The sequence below is a fragment of the Schistocerca cancellata genome, chromosome 1 (genome assembly GCF_023864275.1).
Source record: "Schistocerca cancellata isolate TAMUIC-IGC-003103 chromosome 1, iqSchCanc2.1, whole genome shotgun sequence".
Lineage (NCBI taxonomy): Eukaryota > Metazoa > Arthropoda > Insecta > Orthoptera > Acrididae > Schistocerca > Schistocerca cancellata.
Window position 1 is genome coordinate 596,755,840 of NC_064626.1, and position 23,106 is coordinate 596,778,945.

General features: G+C 44.0%; 1 protein-coding gene across 1 annotated transcript in view; it reads right to left on the minus strand.

Annotated features, from left to right (window-relative positions):
- LOC126182131 (high-affinity choline transporter 1) overlaps window positions 1-23,106 on the minus strand; it is a 337,466-nt gene that overhangs the window by 96,380 nt on the left and 217,980 nt on the right. The window contains exon 5 of the mRNA XM_049924826.1: window positions 13,434-13,589. Within this exon, the coding sequence (XP_049780783.1) occupies window positions 13,434-13,589 (156 nt within the window). The remainder of the gene's footprint in view (window positions 1-13,433; window positions 13,590-23,106) is intronic.

Consider the following 23,106-nt stretch of genomic DNA (forward strand, 5'->3'; position numbering starts at 1 on the left):
GATCACTTTGGAGTTCGGAAAACATTCGAATCAAAACTGACACACCACTTATCGGAGAATATAGACTAAATAAAGTCAGATGTACGTTTGTAGCATTTGTTTTGAGAAAGCTTTTGACAATGTTCACTGGAACACATTATTCGAAATTCTAGACGTAATAAGGATAAAATACAGGGAGAAAAATGTTATCTACCACTTGTACAGAAACCAGACGTTAATCATAAGAATGGAAGATCATTATAATGGAGCAGTAGTTAGAAAAGGAGTGAGAAAAATTGGTAGCCTGTCCGTGACGTAATTCAAATCTATACCTTTACAAATAGTAAACGAATGCAAAGAGAAATTTGGAAAGTGAACTGAAGGTAAGTGAAAAGAAATTAAAACATCCTGGTAGATTAAAATTAAGTGCTGGCGCATAGCTCTACGCACAATATCACCTTTCTCGTGCACTTCTCCTACGGATTCAGCTCTTCAGGCATGACCGATGATCTTCCTTATAGCTTTGCATCCCCATTATTAATTCATTTTGTTAGAAGTAAAAACTTTGAGGTTTCCTGATGACATTATAATTCTTCCACACACGGAAAAGGTCTTGGAAGAGCTGTTGCACAGGATCAAAAGAGTCTTAAAAGAAAAGAGGTTTTAATATAAAATAAAAGTAAAACAGTCGTAATGGTATGTAGTCAGATTAAACCAGCTGATGGAAATTAGACATTAAGGTTCGTTATTTGGGCAGTTAAGCAACTGACGATGGCAGAATTAGTGAGTATAAAAATGCAAACTATCAATAGCAAGGAAGGCTTTCCTAAAAGAGAAATTTGTTAACATCAAATATAAATTTAAATGTTGGTAAGTCTTAACTGAAAGTACTTGTCTGTAGCGTAGCCTCGTACAGAAGTGAAACTTTGAAGATAAAAAGTGCATTAAGGCACCTTTTTAAATTTGGTGCAGCAGAAGATTATTAAATCGATACATTTGATTTTAATCAGGAGGTACCGGTACTGTATCATCGAATTGAAGAGAAATTAAATATCTTTCACGGCGTGAGTAAAATATGAGATTTATTGTGAGAGAGGACAAGTTACTCTCTCACCTATTTTCCGCATACGGACAATTATTAAAGATTTTATTACAACCTGATGCGCCTTGAGCGAGACTCTAGAAAGTTAACGGCCTGAGCAGACGGTGATGGAGCCTGGTAGGGCGCTAAAGGCGTGGGGTATTTTTATGTTTCTTATCTCGTAGAAACGGCATGTTGGGAGGTGAAAACAATTGATGGCGAGCCCATCCCTCAGTAAATCTTGCCAGACAGGCCCACAGTCATACAGGGCAGACATGGCAGCCCCTTGTTGAGACAGGACTCCAGCAGAACAACGCCGAGTTACGTGCCGCAGCGCCAGCGGAAGGCTGGACTGGGGGCAACGGACAGTGGAGTCGTAAACTGCCCATTGTGTACAGAGCCATGCGTAATAAAAATTCACCTGTTTTCGTGTTCGCCTATAATGCAAGTAGGCCAGTGAACCACTTCCCCAGCCACCTCCGTTGTATAAGAAGAATTCGGCGTCTGAGAAACGTTTGGAGATCTTTATTACAGGACTAAAAAGCTAAAAGTCACAGGCAATTTAGATAAAGATCTTTAAGATTGTATCTGTTCGCTTGTTGCCATGGGAAGCAACATGACTTCGGAGAGAATCATTTCCCCCATCCGCAAAAACGTAAAAAGCCAGTAATTGGCGGTTTCCTTTTTGTTCCAGAGACGCAAGTTTTTTAACTCTTGCCCTGATTCGCCATGAGTTTGTGCTGTCGTGGGGGAGGGGAGATTTGTAGAGCCCTGTGATTGGCTCAAGACAGTGTGAAGGTGGCGTCACGCACTTTGCGGGAAAACGGATTTCTTTTCGGAACGGGTGGGAAGCACTTGAGTGCTGGACTTTGATCTGGCAAGAGGTCTTCTGGTAAAAGCTCTGGCATGTGTGGTTGGTGCTTGGGACCTGTCCTGAGCCTGACTTCAATTGCGAATAGTTTAGACTGGGGAGCCTACAGTGGAGTTCTTACTGTACCAACAGTGTGACTTCAAATGTCTCGGACTACTCGTTTGCCGAGGGCACACTTATTCGTTTTTGGTTTATCAGTCTTGACGTTTGGTATCCTTGTGCACTCTGTTGTATAAGTGAGCCAAATTGGTCCGTGGTGTGACCAGCGAACGGGTATGTCACACACTGAAATCTACCGTGATTTCAGGACTCTGGTAGAGAGTAAATTGCAATCCGCCTGCCTGATCGCTAGACCGTGAGATTTTTGCATTTCTTTCGTGGCAATGATCGATTCACAGGTGCGGCCTCACGTCTGACCTCCGCCGCACCCATCTCGCCAGCTTCAAGTTACACTGCCGCAGGAAGCAAACAGGGTAAAATACTGCCGCTCCGGCACTGTCAGGGCGTATAGCTCTCAATCGCCACTTGCTCTCAGCTGCACCTATGTAGAGAAACCACAGTGGATTTGATAAATCAAAGTCTGCTCAGTGTCAGATCAATTCAGATTGCGTTATCCACATTCTTAGGGCCAGAGTACTTGACTCACTTCTGCCACCCAGGATCCTTGTCCATTGTACTCTTAAACCAACTGTTATTGTTTACCATAATATACGTCTGGTTCAATAAAATATATGTTGATAGTAAATTTTACTTCATTCTCAATCACTTTATGTAGTCCGCACACGGGTAAATTTCAATTGAAAGAGGGTACCTAAATCAAGGAGTCGTTAATTTGGTAATGCAGCTAAATGTGTCTTTGTGTTTGTGTGTGTGTGTGTGGGGGGGGGGCTAATACATAATAGCTGGTTCAATAAAATGTAGGTTTCAGTAATGATATAGAGATGAGAGCCTTCCAGACATTAGACTAAAGTGAAGAGCTGCAAAAACCCGTCCTCGTATATGAATCGAAGACCAAAACAAAATGTGAATGACCGTTACACTAAATAATCGTAGGGAGCAATGTTGTGATGCTTTAGAGTTATGTTCGAATGCATGTGCACTCTCCGATGGGTGCAGACGGTATCTGAGAAGTAAAATTCTATAGCGCTACCGCACCACTTGAATCAGTATGCAACGATTCTTTTCCCGTTTTCTGTTTATATTTCGCAGCTCTATCGGAGTTACGACTAGCTAATGATTGCTAACACAAAGGAGACGCGTCACAAATTCGTCGTCTAGTCTTCTAACTTGTCAAGCCGGAAAGTCGTTTGTCTAAATTTCATGCGCCGTATCGCATTGACATCCCCTAAAATTCACCATCTTACTAGATCCTTACATAAACAGTCCACAAAAACATTTATATCTGTTGTAATGTTATTATGTCATTGTGTAACCATTTACGACAAGTCGTTGCGTTGTATATCCTAGGATAATTAGTGTGAGAATTTCCTCTTACGACTAACTTACATACGTGGCTTTTTCGGTTGTTAAGAAGCTGATCAGTGCGGCTCGATAAGTAAACTGCTGTGTCTGCCGACGACAGTATTTGCCATCGCGTCAGCGGCTGCGCACCGCTCTGGTAGCTCAACTGAGAGCGGCGCTCCAGGCGTTATAGGTCGAGTGCTAATCGAATATTGTGACGAGTATACATTAGAGATCAAGGCGCCGCTGTTGCGTGCCACACCGGGTTCTTTCCTTTCCGATACAGCTCCGCGAGTATCTACATCTATACCTACATCATACTCCGCAAGCCACCTAATGGTGCGTGGCGGAGGGTACTTTCGGTACCACTGTCTGGTCCCTCCAACCCTGTTCCACTCGCGAATATTGCGTGGGAGGAATGATTGTCGGTAAGCCTCTGTATTGGCTATAATTTCTCGAATTTTCTCCTCGTGGTCAATACGCGAGATGTGTGTGGGGGGAAGTGATAAGTTGACTGACTCCTCCTGAAAAGTGCTGTCCCGAAATTTCGTTAGTAAATCTCTCCGTGATGCACAACGTCTCTCTTTCTGTAACGCCTGCCAGTGAAGATTGTTTAGCATCTCCGTAACGCTCTCTCGCCAGCTAAACGATCCCGTGATGAAACGCTCCGCTCTTCATTGGATGTTCTCTATCTCCCCTATCAGTCCTACCTGATAGAGATCCCTGATAGATAAACAAATCTCAAGAATCGGGCGAACAAGCGCCTTATAAGCACTTCTTTCGTGGATGAGTTACATTTTCTTAAGATTCTTCCAATGAATCTGAGTCTTGTGAGCCGGCCGGAGAGGCCGTGTGGTTCTAGGCGTTGCAGTCTGGAGCCGAGCGACCGCTACGGTCGCAGGTTCGAATCCTGCCTCGGGCATCGATGTGTGTGATGTCCTTAGGTTAGTTAGGTTTAAGTAGTTCTAAGTTCTAGGCGACTGATGACCTCAGAAGTTAAGTCGCATAGTGCTCAGAGCCATTTGAACCATATTTTTGAGTCTTGTGTCTGCATTTCCCACTACCTGTATGGTGACTCTGACTGTGAGGTCCGCAGCTCGTGATCTAGAGGCTAACGTTGCTGCCTCTGGATCATGAGGTCCGGCTTTCGATTCCCAGCCGGGTTGGAGATTTTCTTTGCTCGGAGGCTGGGTGTCTGTGTTGTCTTCATCATTTCATTACCATCATTTGTGAGAGCGACTGGGTTGTGATAAAAATTTGGACTTGAGCGCGCCATAAACCAAACATCATCATCATCTCTGACTGTAGGGCGGTGGCGCTGTGGCCGCTTCCTACTCGCTGACTCGTTCCCCCTCACAAAAGCGTGCTCGAGTGTGAGGTTAGACGTGACTTAGTACAGAAGTCAAGTGCACGCTCTTGCAGTTGTGAAGTAGCAGTAATAGTGCGAAAATATCCTACTCCTGGGATCAGATGGTCCTCAAGAAGCTGGGTTTTGTTCAGAAAAAAATGTTCAAATGTGTGTGAATTCCTAAGGAACCAAACTGCTGAGGTCGTCGGTTCCTAGACTTACACACTACTTAAACAAAGTTATGCTAAGAACAACACACACACCCATGCCCGAGGGAGAACTCGAACCTCCGGCGGGAGGGGCCGCGCTAACCATGACATGGTGCCTCAAACTACGCGGCCACTCCACGCGGCTGTGTTTGTGACACGGTGTAGGGTTAAGACGAAAGTTGAGTGATGCAGTGTGTACAATTGCAAACGTGCTCCATTAGAAGATGAGTGATGTTTGAAGAAAATTCGATGCTATAGTCCTCGCTTCGGACGAAAAACGTACAAAGTTCGTCCAATGCAAACAAGATATGCGATCGGTCAAATGAAAACGGGGCACAGAGCAATTACACCGTTATGTCTCTGCGACCAAGAAGAGCGCTACTCGTCCATTTTTTTCATAGCAACTTGCATTTTGGGTTAATAGCGAGTTGTATAGCTTATCATTCATTTCTGTACCTTCTTCGAAGAGTGCTGTGCATTTGTTTCAATAATTGATCACAATTTAGAAAACACACTTCCTTCTCGTCTCCTGCTTTCTCGTACTGTCGTCACAGACTCGTTACCATGTCGAAAGTGCGTGTATTTACATACGGTGGTGAAAATCAGTATAAAGACAAAGATATTTGCAGAAAAATTAACATTATTGGTTGGAATAGTTGTGCAGTAGTATGGAATAGTTGTGCAGTAGTATGAGATCCAGTATACTGACAAACGCAGTCAAATGGTACCGCATTTCATGTCAGTAGTACAGTATACAACAAGATATCAATGATTCAGGTGGTAGAGGGTGGCACTCACTGTAAAGGCAGACGGCTCTGTGCGGTGTTAGTGTGAGTGTGCATGCCTTTCCTGCTGATGGGAAACAGACGCCATTATTGACTGTGCGTACAGTGTACATAAAGTACAATTGTGACATAGCGATTTGGAAAACAGATTTCATGGGATGAAAAATCAAAAGTCGGTGCGTAGAACGAAATGGGAGTCTGTAATAGTCAAATTGCCAAAATATTGATCCGTTCGACAACAACGATTTATAATTTCGTTAGATTCGTAGCACGATATTGACAGACTGGAAAATATGGGTAAAGTAGACAGTTATCTGAGACAACGAAAAGGTCACTTCTGCGCAAAGCAAGGGCCACAAACCTTTATTCTTCTCAACTTATTTCTCGTTTACAGTTGTCAGTAACTGCTAGACATGTACGACAAATTTTGACAAATGACAACATCTTACATTCATAAAAAGACTGCAGAAATGTGCTCTAACATCCAAACATAAACAGAAGACATTGGAGTTCGTTGAGAAACATTGTTCATGACTTGAGGGTGTTATAACGTGATGAGAAAAGGTTTAATTTAGATGGTCTGGATGGACTTCAGTATGACAGGCACGATTTGAGAACAGAGCAGCAGATAGGAATGAATAGAAATTTGGTGGTGGAAGCGTTATGATTTGGGCAATATTCTGCACTAAATGTAAATCAGACATTGCGTGCGTGAACACTAGAATGAACTCTAGAAGTAGACTGAGATCATAGAGACAGAATGCATTAGAAAGTATGAGGATCTACGGGACGACAGTCAAATATTTCAACAAGATATTACGTAAGTGGAGATCTCTGCACAACATAAAAATGGTTTGAAGATAAAGATATCGATCCTGGTCTGCACGTAGCCTGGATTTGAACCCCTTGGAAAACCTTTGAGGAATACTTGGAAGGATTGTTATCGTAATGGGACACAAAGAGAATGAGAGGAGGAGATGGACAGAGAGAGGGTGTGGAAGCAAAGGGACAGAAGGGGAAGGAGGAGGTGGGCTAACAGAAGTCTGGAATAAATAAATACCCAGGTAACGCAAGGTACTCAGGTAGTATCCCTTTTTAAAAGTCAATTCACAGTGGCTATTACGTACAAATATGTAGTGTGACAAGTTACATTTTTAGCTGTCAACATCACTAATACAGCAGAATTTTTCAGCTTGGATTCTTCCTCTGTTTTTGGTTTCATCAAAGAAAACATCATTAATCTAGTTGCTGAAAAAGTTCCATTTTAACACCTACCGGGCCCGCATCTCGTGGTCGTGCGGTAGCGTTCTCGCTTCCCACGCCCGGGTTCCCGGGTTCGATTCCCGGCGGGGTCAGGGATTTTCTCTGCCTCGTGATGGCTGGGTGTTGTGTGCTGTCCTTAGGTTAGTTAGGTTTAAGTAGTTCTAAGTTCTAGGGGACTGATGACCATAGCTGTTAAGTCCCATAGTGCTCAGAGCCATTTGAACCATTTTTAACACCTACGGTATCTCTTCATCGATTTACCAGATTCTTTTCTGACTGTCTTGGAAATGCGCGGAACCACATGGCACACATTACGTTGAAGGCAAAAGCTCGTCCACGTTTTTTCAGAGCACGCCTAGTGCATATGGCCATATGGGACCTAGCGAAAGCAGAACTAGACAGACTTACAGATCTGAATGTTGCCAACCTGACTTAACTAGTGAACGGGCGACACCGCCTGTCATTATAAAACAGCCTTCTGGAAAAATACCTATTTTCACTGACTTTAATGTTATCGTCAATGCACAAACCTGAGGAATAGTTACCAAAATTACCTGTGGGGCAGTACTTCTCCAAGATCGATCTTGCAGATGCAAATCTGCAGTTACTATTTGACGAATCATCACAAAATCTTCTCGTTGTGGACCCACCACATGGTGTCTCTAAATTCAGACGTTTAGTTTTGGCCTTCGCCAGCACTCCTGTCCTTTTTCAGTTCTTTCTAGAGCAACTAATCAGAAATGTTCCTTCTTCTATAAATGGTCTTGATAATGTCACCGTCAAGGGTAAAACAACTGAAGAACACCTACAGAACTTAAAAATGCTCTCCCGTGGTCTAGAAGAAGCCAGACCAAAATGCAATCTATGCATGTCTCAATTTTTTCAGACTCCCGTTGAATGCTCAAAAACAGCTAGAAGTCATTATGGCGCTACCACATCGTACAAATCTAAAAGAACATAAATCATACCTTGAAAACGTAAAATATTACAAGTTTATTCTGGCAGTGGTAAAAATTGCATTCCCATCGACCAATTTCAGAAAAACAGGTGTACCATTTAGTTGGTCAACAGGGTGCGACAAGCGTTTCAGACCACGAAAAAAGGGCTTCACTCCACTCCATATTTGACTACCTTTTAGCCATCGAAGCAGCTTGGTTGAGCAAGGACTTGGTGCGGTACTAGCACACGAGCGCAGACAGCTTCGAGCAGCCACCAGTCATCGCATCAAAATCTCTCCATTCGGCGCAAAAGAAGTAATCACAAATTGAAAAGTGTGGGGGCATCCACAAGAGTTCGGAATGGAATCTGTTAAATTTCGTTTACATGGAAAATCACACAAATCTAAAGGCCGTAAATTCAGCGAAATACCTATGGATAGCTATTACAGACAACTTATATTACCTACATGCATATCTGAAACAACAGACATTGTTGACGATCCACAGCTGTAGGAAATAATCTAAATTAATTCACTGAATATAAATTCCTTGACATCAGGTGTATTAGATTATCCAGCAGTGAGATATGAAATTTTGTGGTGGACTGGGACTCGAACCCATCATATCGCAAGTGGTTTCCTTAACCAATTCGTCTATCCGTGCGCATATCACAATGTCTACATCCTTATACCGCATTCCATGGCGGATAGTACCTTGCACCACTACTGGTCATTTACTTTCCCGCTCGTCTCTAAAACAGACTGAGGAAAAATGACTATCTATAAGTCTTCGTACGAGCCATAATTTCTCCAGTCTTATCTTACGCATTTTCATAATACTATCGAGCTGGGTAGTGCAAGAGTTAGCATCCTGGACTCTCATTCCGGAGGACGATGGTTCAAACCCACGTCCGGCTGTCCTGATTTAGGTTTCCCATGATCGCTTAAGGCAAATGCCGGGATGGTTCCTCCTAAAGGGCCCGGCCGCTTTCATTCTCCATCCTCCCGTAATCCGAACTTGTGCTCCGTCTCTAATGACCTCATTGCTGACGGGACATTAAACACCAATCTCCTTCTCCTCCTCCTCCTCCTCCTCCTCCTCCTCCTCCTCCTCCTCCATAATACTTGTGTACCGATAGAATCTACCGGTAACAAATCTAGCAGCACTGCTTCGATGTCTTCGTTTGATCCGACCTGGTGGGGATCCCAAATACTCTAGCAGCAGTCAAGAATGGGTCGCACAAGTGTTCCATACATCCTCTCCTTTACAGATGAGCAACACTTTCTCAGAATTCTCCTAGTAAAACGAAGTCTACTTTTTACGTGAAGTGAAAAATAATTAAATTATGCTCTCTGCAAAATTCTACCAGGCGGCTTCCTCTTTCATTCCTTTCCACCAGTCCATATTCACCTACTACTTTTCGTTCTCTTCCTTTTCGAACTATTGAAGTCCGGTCCCCCATGACTATTAAATTTTTGGCTCCCTTAATTATCTGAATAATCTTTTTTATCTTGTTGTACATTTCCTCAATCTCGTCCTCGTCTGTAGAGCTAGTTGGCATATGAACTTATACTACTGTGGTAGGCGTGGGCTTCGTGTTTATCTTGGTTGCAACAATGCGTTCACTATGCTGTTCGTGGTAGCTTACCCGTGCTCCTATTATTTTATTCAATATTAAACCTACCCTTGCATTACCCCTGTTTGATTTTGTATCTATAGCCCCGTATTCACTTGACCAGAAGTCTTGTTCCTCCTGCCACCAAGCTTTACTATTTTCCTTTATATCTAACTTTAACCTATCCACTTCCCGTTTTAAATTTTCTAACCTATCTTCTCGATTAGGGTTCTGACATTCCACGCCCCAATCCGTAGAACGCCAGTTTTGTTTCTCCTGCTAACGTCTTCCTAAGTAGTCCCCGCCCGGAGATCCGAGTGGGAGACTATTTTAACTTTACCCAAGACGACGCCATCATCTTTTAACCATACAGCACAGCTGCAAGCCCTCGGGAAAAATTACGGCTGTAGTTTCCCCTTGCTTTCAGCCGTTCGCAGTACCAGCACAGCAAGGCCGTTTTGCTAGTTACAAGGCCAGATCAGTCAATCATCCAGACTGTTGCCCCTGCAACTACTGAAAAGGGTGGTGCTCCTCTTCTGGAACCACACGTTCGTCTGTCCTCTCAACAACTACCCCTCCGTTGTGGTAGCACCTTCAGTACGGTATCTGTATCGCCGAAGCACGCAAGCCTCTCCACCAAAGCCAAGGTCCACTGCTCATGGAGGGTGGGGTGTGATACAGGTGCAGCACGTAATCGCCATGCATCGTGCGATGTCTTGCAGAGCGCAGGTCTGGCGCATGTAGAGGTTTGTGACTTTACCGAAGACCGCGGCACACACTGTTGTAATTGGGAAACCCATATCACATTCTTCCTTTTCCATTGTCACCCAAGCAGTAATGATGAGCAAGTTTCTGACGGTAGGACCAGACTCTTGTACGTTCGGGTAGTGAGCCATGGGTTCGTAATTCCGACAACGGATGTCTTATGTGGTATTGGGTTGGTGCATAAGATTGTAGCATTGTTCCATAAATGTAACAAACACAACAATTACACATAACACATATTTAAGTTATCAATGATAAATTATTTACAACAGTTTGCCAAAGCTGTGATAACCTCTCGATTGCGCGACTATAGAAAACACGTGGTTTTGAGGTGAAGAACTCGTCGAGACGTGTTCGGAGAGCGTTTCCATCCGGAAAAGAAGTTCCGTGAAGGCCTTTCGACAGAGAGTGGAAAAGGTGAAGATCTAAGGGCGCAAGAAAAGCTGAATAAGATGGAGGCGAAATAACATCCAAAACAACTCCTATACAGTTTTTTTTTTGTCAGTCTCGCAGAATGCGGGCAGGCATTACCGTCGAGTATCATCACTTGACGCAGTCTTCCTGGACTTTGTTCTCGGACTCCGTCTGCAAGACGTCTCATTTGTTGACAATAAATGTCATCAGTGATAGTTACACCTCGGGGAAGCAATTCATAGTACACCACAACGTTGCTGTTCCACCAGCTGCATAACATTTTCTATCGTGTATGCTGGCAGGTCTTTCAGGGTGTTGCTACTTTGTTTGGGCTCAACCATTTCTTTCTTTTCCTTGTGTTAGCGTAAAGAAACCATTTCCTGTCACCAGTAACGATACAGGGGAGAAACTGTGGGTATTGTTCACGAGAAAATTGATGACGAGCGAGCTGAGATGCACATAGCGTCCACATGCTGATTTTTTGTGATTTTGGCTTAGCGCATGCAGTACTTATGCACTCGATTTTTGAACCTTCCCCACTACTTGCAAATGTCGCATGATAGTGGAAAGGTCACGATTCATCTCATCTGCCAGTTCTCGAGTAAGCTGACGTGGACCGTTGTGGATTAACACGTTGAAACGATCTTTATCACACACCGAAATTCTTTCTCACTGATGTCCAAACGATCCTCCTTAAAAAAATAAAACAATTCATCAGGTTACCTTCCATTCAGAAAGCTGTAGCACTCAGCGACTGTTTATATTGACTTGTAAATTATACGAGGGTTGTCCAGAAAGTAAGTTCCGATCGGTCGCGAAATGAAAAAGACTGTGAAAACCAGGAACGCTTTATTTCCAACAGTTCGGCACACCTTCCACCTACATCTCTACGTAGTCGCCACTCCAACTTGGAGTTTTGTCGTAGTATTGTATCAACTTTCCAATATCCTCGTCATAGAATGCAGCCGCCTATGCTTTCGGCCAGTTATCTGCACTGGTCTGCAGGTCGTTGTCTGTAGAAAAATTTTTTCTTCATAGCCAGCGGTTCTTGTGAGCAGAGATGAGAGTCAGGAGGAGCCAATTACGGACTGTATTGTGGGTAATCAAACACTTTTCATCGGAAACGCTGCAGAAGCGTCTTCATTGCCCCTGCAGTGTGTGGCCGAGAATTGGCATGAAGAAGGAACTGCTCGACCGTTGTGTTATGTGGGCTATATGACACAAGCGAAATCTGTAACCAGGCCCTCATACTCGGCGGGAGACGCTACATTATGCATCTTTCCGTGCTCACTGTTCACTCAAAACTGAAAAGGGCGACGCGACACGATCGAAAGGCATACACTGTCCAACACATCTGTGCAAAGCTTTACCGGATTTTCCCAGTGATTTCCATTTCGCGAGCGATCGGATGTTACTTTCTGGACAACCGTCGTAGATTGCAGCAATCAGTCGTCCTACTTTAAATTTTATTGTGCAGATCTAGATTTCGGCTAGAAGCTAGCGATTCTCAATGCACTATTATTTTCGCTCAATGTATGTAAGTTCCTGTTGATCGGGCTTCACCCACAGTTGAAGCCCGATCGGCAGGGACTTACATACATTGAGAGAAAATAATAGTGTACTGAGAATGGCTAGCTTCTAGCCGAAATCTAGATCTGCACAATAAAATATAAAAGACGACGACTGATTGCTACAATCTATAATTTACAAATGAAACAATTTTCTTGCCATGCTCTGTCCAATGGCATTATCCCCATCCACGATGGCCAGCGGTTGTGGCCGAGCAATTCTAGGCGCTTCAGTCCGGAACCGCGCTGCTGCTACGGTCGCAGGTTCGAATCCTGCCTCGGGTATGGATGTGTGTGATGTACTTAGGTTCGTTAGGTTTAAGTAGTTCTAAGTCTAGGGGACTGATGACCTCAGATGTTAAGTCCCATAGTGCTTAGAGCCTTTTGAATCATTTTTGAACCCATCCACGATGCAAATATTTGTGGCTGCCTCCGCCGTTGTCACTCCTCTGTTGCACTCAAACAGAAGATATGCAAATTTGAAGGGGATGACTGATATCAGCTGCAGTGGGACATTTAGCGGAATCAGCGGCGACGAGCGAAAATAAGTACTGGACAGGAATTCGAACCCGGGACCTCCTGCATACCAGGCAGGTGCGGTAACCACTGCGCCATCTAGGACACAGCTTTATGGCAACTGCACAGACTATCTCGGTGCGCCTCATGGCCGATCCACACTCCCACCGAGCAGCTGATAGCAGTCACCTCCTTTAAATTTACGTATAGTGTTTCACAGCTGCGGGATCATGGTGGTGTCTGTTCCTTCGAAAGAACAGACACTATGCATTCACATCAAACAGAAGAATATGTGGGAAATGTTCCGACTTTCCCAGGTGGCACTCGATTTTCTAGCGTCTACAGCTCCACTATCTCCAAATGACAAAATGACAGCATGTAAGCTACACCAGCAACAGTGAACTACAGCTAAAAGTAACAATCGATAAATAAACCCGTAGCAACCTCAATACTAATCCAAAACGAAAACGCTAGAAATTTAAGCACCAATCGAACACTACACTGGTGACTATTAGAAATCAGACAGCATGTGGTAGAGAAAAGGACGATATGTACCTTGTTATTCGTATACTTGATTACGCTTGTTGCGGATTCGTGTGTGCGCAGCGCAGCCGACTCACCCAGCGCGGCGAGGATGCCGGCGGCCCAGAAGACCTCTCCGCAGAGCGCCGGCAGGAACAGCAGGCCGCCCATGCGCTCGCCGAACGAGTCCTGCAGCGGGTCCAGCATCGTGATGTAGCCCTGCTGCCGCATCTTGTTCGCGAAGAAGATGCCGCCTGCAGCACACACACATGACACTCATCTGTAACGTATTTTGTAGTCGAGGCAATAGTACAATACAGGTCAGCTACACTACGAATGACTTGCGTTTAGTTTTCTTTCACTTTTAGAAAAGATGGCTTTTATTAATCATTAGACCGGCCGGTGTGGCCGAGCGGTTCTAGGCGCTTCTGTCTGCAACCGCGCGACCGCTACGGTCACAGGTTCGAATCCTGCCTCGGGCATGGATGTGTGTGATGTCCTTAGGTTAGTTAGGTTTAAGTAGTTCTAAGTTATATGGGACTGATGACCTCAGATGTTAAGTTCCGTAGTGCTAAGAGCCATTTGAACCATTTGAACCATTAATCATAACAAATTTTATTTTTGAAGTGTCTTTTCTGTCTTTTAGATTGTCCTTCTTTTATTTAACTGGATTATTTAACGGGATTTTACTGTTTGAAAGTAAAATTATAATAGACGTCTGGAACCGATTATAAAGACATGAGCTTGTACGAGGGAGTGCTGAAAAGTAATGCCTGCGAATCTTTTCTGTGAAAACTCTTAAAGTTTTTTTAAATAAACCAAACGCTGTTAACATACTACATGTATATTTCTCAACATAATACCCTTTCCACGACCACTTTTCTCCTAACGACGGACCAGTTTGCTGATATCGTCACTGTACAATGTTTGACTCTGTTGATGGAGCCATAATCTCGCTCCTGCTTGCACTCTTTTATCGCTATGAAACTGAGGTCCTCTAAGACGTTCTTTAAGTTTTGGAAACAGATGAAAATCGTAGGGAGCCAAATTGGGATTGTATGGAGGATGATCGATGACAGTGAACCCAAGGCGTCGTATTGTTACAGATGTCGCTGCGCTAGTGTGTTGTCTGGCCATGTCCCGGCAGGGTCAGGGATTTTCTCTGCCTTGTGATGACTGGGTGTTGTGTGATGTCCTTAGGTTAGTTAGGTTTAAGTAGTTCTAAGTTCTAGGGCACTGATGACCATAGATGTTAAGTCCCATAGTGCTCAGAGCCATTTGAACCATTTTTGTCTGGCCATGTCATGCTGAAGAAGGGAGTGCTCCATGTGTGGACAAACTCTTCGCATTCGAAACTCGATTACAGCGGGCTTTTCTCATGCACCTACCGGGGCCCACGAGAAATACAAGTTTCGCAACATGTGACCGCACACTAGTCGGATTGTCTGCCACACTTCGCCAACGCTCGACTCCGTGCAAGGCCAACGGGGAATCAGTACGTAATAGAAGAGGTATCCACTACAGATCTTAAATTTTTCGGGTGCTATCGAGAGCTTGTGTGCATTTAAACGCGCAGTCAAGAATTATGAAACTCGTCTCAAACAGTTACTCGCTCCTCGCCGGAGACGGCTGCTGCCACTCATGTGCAGTGTCACGGCCTGTCTTTCTTGTGGGCCTCGCGCACCGATACAGTTACGTTACACACCGCCATGTCAAATGCTACAATTCGAAGTCGTCTAGCGACAGAGGGCTTCAACTAGGTAGCCATGAAGAATGAAGGTAAAAACGTTTTAAGAGTTTTGACATAATAATTTCGGAGTCATTACTTTTTAGCACGGCATATATGTAAAGTGTTCGTTTAACTGTATATATATTACCACAAATCGTAAAACTTGCTATACCGCAAGCTGAAAATTATATTTTACGAAAATACGCGAAATAAGAAATAACCGTTGACAACGAGAGATTTTGAGTGAATACATAAGATGGCAGAGCCAATGAAAGAACTGCATTACATGAACATAATCTCAAGTTAGTTGCAGGAAGATACAAGTCGGCACAATGAAGTACAAATACACTGCCGGAAAAAGAAGAACACCCTTTTAGAGGTTTCCAGTTCACTGAAGATTTATTCTTGCAACACTGCACATGGCGTACATGAAATTATCACATTTACAGATCAACACACAAGCGGTTCTGAGATACTGGATATAGACCCAAGCTGAAACACCCGTATTAGTACGTAGTGTAGCCTCTACGGGAGACAATGCAGGCGCTGACTCTGTCATCCAGTCTATAGAATGGTTGGGATACGCTATGCCACGTCTGCACGAGCTCTTCACGTAGTTCAGTGACAGCTGTTGGCCGACGAGTCGTACGAGTCTTCGGATCGTGCTGGCCAGGGAAGTCACTGCACGTATTGCAGAGCAAGTTGAGATTCACGGGCACTGTGTGGGCGAACATTATCCTGTTGAAGAAACACATCATCTTCCTGTTCCAAGGATGGCAAAAGAACGTGTCTAACAACTTCCTTCACGTACCAAGCGCTGGCTACATTCACCTCCAGAAATATCAAAGGTAAACGAGAGGTGTAGCTTACCGCACTTCGGACCATAAGGCCTGGGTTGGGGCAGTGTGTCTTCGACAAAGCACTCTACGACACAGCGCTCACCAGACACACTTCGTGCCTGCGAACGACCATCATCTGCGTGCAGGCAGAATCTGCTTTCATCGCTGAGACCACAGATCGCCATTCCATCTTCCAAGTGATCCCCTAACAGCACAAGTCGATCCATTCACGTCGATGCTATGGCGTAAGCAGAAGACGGGGTACACGTGTGCGTGTCCCCAGTCCTCCTGCTTATAACCGATTCGCAACACTTCGTGTTGACACGTCTGCCCTCACAGCCTCTCTTATCTGTGTTGCGGTAGCTGAACGATCTGCCACAGCTGCCCCGACGCTCCTAGATTACGTACGTGCTGCACGGACGTCCAAAACCTCGTCTACGCATGTGAAAAGTTCACGTTATCATTGATACCAGCATCATGGAACAAATGAAACAACACGTCCAACTTCTGGGTCAATTCTCCGAAAGTACCATCCCTTTCAGACTCCCTCAATTGGCTGTAGAGAGCACGTGTTCATCTCCGTGGTATAGTTGCCTGCTTGCTTCACAAGTTTTCCCCACACTTAGTCTTTTGGCTGTGAACATTTCCTATTAAAGGTAACACAAACGACGCTCTGGTAGCTATGCCGGTACACTGTCTGTTGGCAGAAGACGTTAAAACCGTTGTCAGTACGTCTATTATCCCCCAGGTGACATTTTCTGTCATCGGATCAAACTGGACGTCGTCTTTCCAGATGCACTAATTTTTTCTTTTCCATCTGTCTATGTACGACATGACAATAATTATATCTTGGAACTCTTGCATTTGGTCCTTGTTTGCATAGAGAAACAACAATATCAGAAATTGAGTCCGCCTTGATGCAAAACACTTTGTTAATCGTTTATTTCTTTATTTTCCCAAACTAGTTTCAGCGACAAATATCACCATCATCAGAGTGATGATGGTGATCTAGGAAACTACGACGTTTTCCCAAGAAAATGATAAACGAGTCGCTAATGATGATTGAAAAGTCATTGTTTCCACTTCTTAGGTCTTGGGTTACAACGTAACCACTTCCCAGGGAAGCGCAAGACGTTTTGAAAGAAGCACGAAATATGTGGTACAGTGATGACTTTCAAAGGAACTGCTGCTCGTTTCACTCGCACGATTTTACGCTGCGCTCTTAGGTAGCAACATAAGCACCACCTTGTCGTGAGTGATTACACGAAAAGAAGCAGCCAGATTATAACAATCACTGATGCTGGTTTCACGCCCACCAATTTAATCTTTGGTATTAGATCCCAAACTAACCACTGAAAGCTGTCTCGCTTAAACGACTTTAATGTCATGTATTCGTACACGAATACACGCACTCCTCTGACTCGAAGACGCCATACACAGTATTTCCGTCTGCGTGAGCAGCTTTACCTTTGGTTGAAAACTGCAACGTGCCTCTATCCAATACTTTGAATGCTGAGTCCAGCCAGGCAGTCATACTGGTTGACGTAATAACCCGAGTTCCATAGGGCGGCGGGGTCTGCAGGACACACTGACTATTGACTTCTGTCTGAAGCTGCGGACGTCTTCCGCATGCAGCCAGCATTCATAGCTGTTTGTCTTGTGGTACTGAGGTGGACATATTGAAACTACATATTAAGGAGTATTGGCGAAATGGTGGCTTGCCCGCACTGCACGTTACGTGATTTTTTCAAGATTATTTTTCGGACCACTTTGCACTGTTGTTTAAGGTCGCGGGGTCATCCGAGAATACCTCTTTCTTATATCAATATTCTTCCACTCATTAAATAATATTACGGGGATTATTATGAATATGGGGTTATTTTTCGGTCGTTTCTAAATGTGCAATTCTCTAAGAATATGTGGTCAGAAGGACGTGTATATATTTCTCCCGAGCTTTTGTATCTGTATTTGAAGCGTACTATAGTTTCAATTCTCTCATGAATTCTTTACCTCTTTCAGATGTTTTTCAAAACCTCTGATTTTTATGCGCTTCCTACTGTGTGCTCACTCAATATTTTTTCATGAAAGCATCACGTTCAAATACGATATTTGGTGACCTTGCTTCAGAAGGTCATATTTCTTGCACCACCTTCACCAGCATCATATTTTCTGATCTTATATACTTCTTCCGCTAAAAGTGCGAGTTGCAGTGGATCTTTCAGACAAATGCTGAAAGGCGAAGATTTCGAGACTTTCCATTTCCCATTAGTTAAATATTATAGAATACAGTGTGCAGGAACATCTACGTTGCACGTACCATTACTACAAGGAAAAATACACGAACACTGATGGGTTGCATTGGAACACTTAAATATTTTCCTTGCAATTTACCCCGATTTAATTGTTAAGACCCCATTTATTACTCCGTTAAGCTTTGAAAGCTGGTTCTCTACAGCACATTTTCCTAAAAGTAGTTAGATCGCGTTGTTAATTCACAGGTCAAATTTTATACAAGCAGCAATGTTTTCTGGACGTTAAAGCTGGGGACGTAACATGCTACGTACTTACAATTAAAGTTTTTATCGTAGTAGCCAATTTCACCACTTATCAGAAATCTGAAAAATGATGTACACCGTAGACCATGTAATAACGTTTATTTATATATTTTTCATAAGGAGCCCTATATCTGCGACGATTCTGAACTAGTTCAGCGATTATCCAGAACTACCATTGCCGTTCTTTATCGTTGCCAACAGTCTTTCTTTCTGGACTACAACTGAAATGTAGGCTATATTGATATATGATAAGTGTAATTTAGGATTGTATGCCACATTTCTTGCTTTGAACAACAGTTGAGATTGTTATCGGTGGAAGTGTGGCTTCTGTAAACGCCATTGCTCTAACAGATTACATCAGTTCTTCGTTTCCAGAATTTTAATTATCCCTTTTAGGAATAATTTCATCTGTCGCTGAAAAATAAGGGGTTGTTGAACTTATCATTTCCTGGCCGCACATGGCTGTTTGGCTTGTTCGATATAGTTTTGTGGATGCCGTGGCCAGATTTTAGCAGCCAGAGGAAGGAGAGCTTATGAAATGGACAGCATTGTTCCTTCCATTAAGGCTGATAGGAAGAGAAGTTTTGTAGAGCTGTTGGTCATTAAAAAGAAGAGCATTAATACTTCAAAGGGTAAGGGGCCAGTCTTTCCCTAATCTTTCCAAACAGGTTGTGGTTTGGGCATATTGGGCTGATCGAAAGGTCGAGTAATTGTGCGACGAAGTCCCAACAGCTGGTGGAAATAAACCCTGAGAGTCCTGGCAGGAAGAGGCATTAGGCAGAGCAGTGTTATTACGGTGGGCCGGGAAGCAGACAGGCGAAATGCCTGCATTCAGTTCCTGGACCTGTTTGGGAGAAAAGTCTGGATGTAACATAATTTCATGGAGCAGTGTGGAGGTCGTGTAATCGAGGTGTCCGATGAGAAGTCTTGAGCAGTCTAGAGTGGAGGTAAAAGGTAAAATGTCAGTTGCGATACTTACTGATCAACTAAATTATTTTCAAATAAGGAGAGCCTATCAGTATTCGAAGGTGTGTTTCCGGGACGGGGAATGGAATCCAGCTTGAACACTACTGGTTTGCACTTCGATAAGATCGAGATGGGTTGTGCCACTATGTTTTGTCTCCATTAGCGTCGTGCTGTGGTACTGTCGTGCGGAGATTTCAGCGTGTATCAGGACTCCAGACATATACAGTAGCTGTAAGTGAACAAATTAGTAATTAACAACCTAACTTTACTTTTTGGAGGTGATAATTAAAACTTTATGGTTGCCTCTCGTTGCGGTCGAAATTTTAAGACTAGTATTTCGAACAGTCTTGTAGCTCGATATTTGCGGCAGCAGGGCAGAGTCACATTTAAAAGCCGACGTCCGTGAAGCACCAGAAGAGTAGATCGTCTGCTTGTGCATTATAGACTAAGTAGAAGCGAGTTACTTATTTAGCTTTGTCTTTGTGCTTCTGTAGTTTAATGTTAAATTTCTCGCATGTTTGTGTAGTGTAGATTCCCACCATCTTTATTGTGGATAGGGACTGTGAATATTGTGTCGGATTGAAGCTGAGTTGGATACCCTTTCCTCACAGCTCGATAAGATCCTGCCTTCAGTCTCATAGCTTGGGGAATCACTGAAGGATGAGGGGATCAAACGTGGCCGTAATGTATTTGGCTACCTAGGAGGGGAAGAAATCCAGTGTGTGTGTGTGTATGTGTGTGTGTGTGTGTGTGTGTGTGTGTGTGTGTGTGTGTGTGTTTATACCGTGAGGAGTCACCCCAGATGTGGAACAGGTCCTTTCTGACACCACGAAAAGCATAAAGGCAAATAACTGCAGATGGTGGCTTATCACGGTAAAATGACGTATGTCTCTTTGGACCGGTAGAGATTTTCTTCGGCTTTCGACAGCTATCTGAAGTGGTAAAGACTGCCGGTCTTGCTTGAAGATGAAGAGGGGTCTCACTCTGTAGAAAGGTTCAAAACGCACCGACTGCGGGCCTTCAACACAGTGCCGAGACGAGGATCTGAATCAGAGGATCAGACGGTTCTGCTACCGTGTAGGCTGCTGATTCCCAACTTGCGCCATAAGGCGGGGGTGTCAGGACCAGGTTAATATATCAAGAGTCAGTTACACACAGGAGATTGCTACACGGGTAGCAGGGGCTTCGAGGAGTGGGAAACTTTTTAGATTAGTGGGTCTTTGAAATATACAAACCGGAGCTCAGTTTCAAGGATCAAACACAGGACAAGAAAAGGCCTAGGAAACATGGCATTCTAGCTGCAAAACGTCAGAGCTGTGTCGGGAAAATGCGGACTCGAAACCATCACAGAGAACACCAAGCAGAAATCGTTACATGTGCTATGTAGCTGGCTAAACCTTGATATAAATTCAACGAAAAATTTTAACGAGGATATAACGGTGCTTGAGAGGATATATTAAATTCAGTTGGTGGTGGGCGTGTTACTAACTATTATAAATAGTTTATCTTGTAGTGAAACTGAAGTACTTCCTGTGATTTAGCATGAGTAAAGGCTATACTCCACAATTTGGATAAATCAGTGCTTCCTTTTATCATCTCCGTGACCATGACCATCATGATGAAGTCAGAGCAAGCAGAGGTAGCACTGAAAGGTGTAGGTGTTCATTTTTCCCAGATGCAGTTCTAGAGTGGAACGTTCGAGAAATAGTCTGAAAGTGGTTCTACGTACCCTATGCCAAGCACTTAAATGCGAATTGCACAGTAATGAAATAGATTCAGATTTGGAAAAGAAAGTAATTAAACTGATACAAGAGTCGCAGTGACATAAATACAAATTTAAAGTTGCAGATAAATGCGGCCTCATTATTAAGATGAAACTTGTATTTTATGAAACCTTAAGAAATTTCTGTAGAAGCTTTACGTATTGTGTCCTTCACCTTCAGTATAGATAATTTCTTGGCAGGCTGAGTTGTTGTATCTGTTCTCTGGCGTGGACGGCTGGGGGCCTTTGACTTGACCATTACCTAGCAGCTCTATCCCATTGTGCCATGTGCACTCTCTCAGCAATGTCTCCAATAAAAAGCCAGTGTGAAACTAGAGCTATATTCTGATATGGAAGATAGCGGCAAAAGCGTTTTGAAAGAACCTCTGCAGTTCTTTGAGCGTAGCACCTGCTGAGAGTGTATGCGCTTCAAAGCAGATGGGGCTGCCGCTGGATTCAATACCCCACCAGAACGTCTTTTCATCAACGCGACGTACTGGAGTCGGTCCTCACGGCAGTAACGTCTGACTTGAAGTGCACATGGTCCTCATTACACGCCACATTCAAACGTGGCTCGTTTAAAAATGTTTCTTTTCGTCATCCGCACACCACTAGCGACATCTACAACCCAGCGGTGGCTAGAGCAAAATTATACCAGCGTCCTATTGTGTGGTGGCCTATAGCTTTTAACTTACAAGGATAACAACATAAATAAATTGAATATATTAATCTTATATACGTATATAAATAGAGCTGTTTTAAAATATATATAGTCTAACATTGCGAAGAATAAAATAAAATTGAAAGAAAACTGGGATCAACAATAACCCAACCCCAGTACGGGAGTTGCCAGTATGGGCCTTAGAGCACTTTTTTGCCGGGAACAGGGTAAGTGAAACAAAATATCTTCATTTGTATAATCACAAATACAAGAGAAATGCCATGCTTCCGGCGGAATCAGTATGAGACATTACACTCGAACGAGGCGAGCAGAAATGTTTATTAACAAGGTGTCGGAAAAAAAACAAGAATAATACTGAATTAAGCAAAGAGGTGTGAGGCAAGAGACAAAAAAGGGAAGAAGGTGCGGTGGTATGATAAGACTTGCAGGCACCTGCCCGGCAGATGGAGCGTGGAGGCAGAGTGGGCAGGGGTCAGCATGCGAGGCCTGGCCACTGTGTCCCCGGCACCGCTACCGGGGAGAAGCGCCCGAAAGGAGGGTAGAAGCCAGAGAGGAGGGGACAGTAGAGTTGGGGGAATGACCAGCGTGCACCTGGTGCAGTACATAAAAGAAAGGTGGCGTATACCCTTGCGTCTGCTCCATTGTAGTTTACGATATAGAAAGTAGCGCGGAGAGTCTCAGATGTCAGCAGGGGAGGGGGGGGGGGGGGTATGTCGTCCGAGTGTGGCACCATCTAGCTGAGACGGGGCTGACGTAAGGGTCGCGTGTAGGTAATTGGCGAAGAAGGCCCGGTAGCGCGGTCAGTACTCGACTTCACTGTGGGCGGTCTGTAAATACTGACCGAAGTCGAGGCGTGATTTGTCGCCATCATTATACATGTAGGGGATCGTCCACCCCTTGACCCATACAATCTCATGGTGGCGGGGAAATAAATATCCTCAGGATGGATAAAAGTCCATGGGTCAATCGAATCCAGCGGAACGTGAAGGTAACAGGCAACGAACTGTCTCCCAAGTTTCCAGACGTCACTGGTGGCAGCAGAAGTCAACTGGTGGACATCGTCATTCATGAGGTGGAAAATTGAACAAAGCGGGGAATCTGTTAGTCCTATCATGTGAATACGCTGATTGGTGGCGAACTTTCCACATGCGACGTGGTACCATGTTACCCGGACGTTGGAGGGAAGGAAAAGCTGGTGTATATGACATCAAACCGTGGGCCACCGCGTCGATGGATGT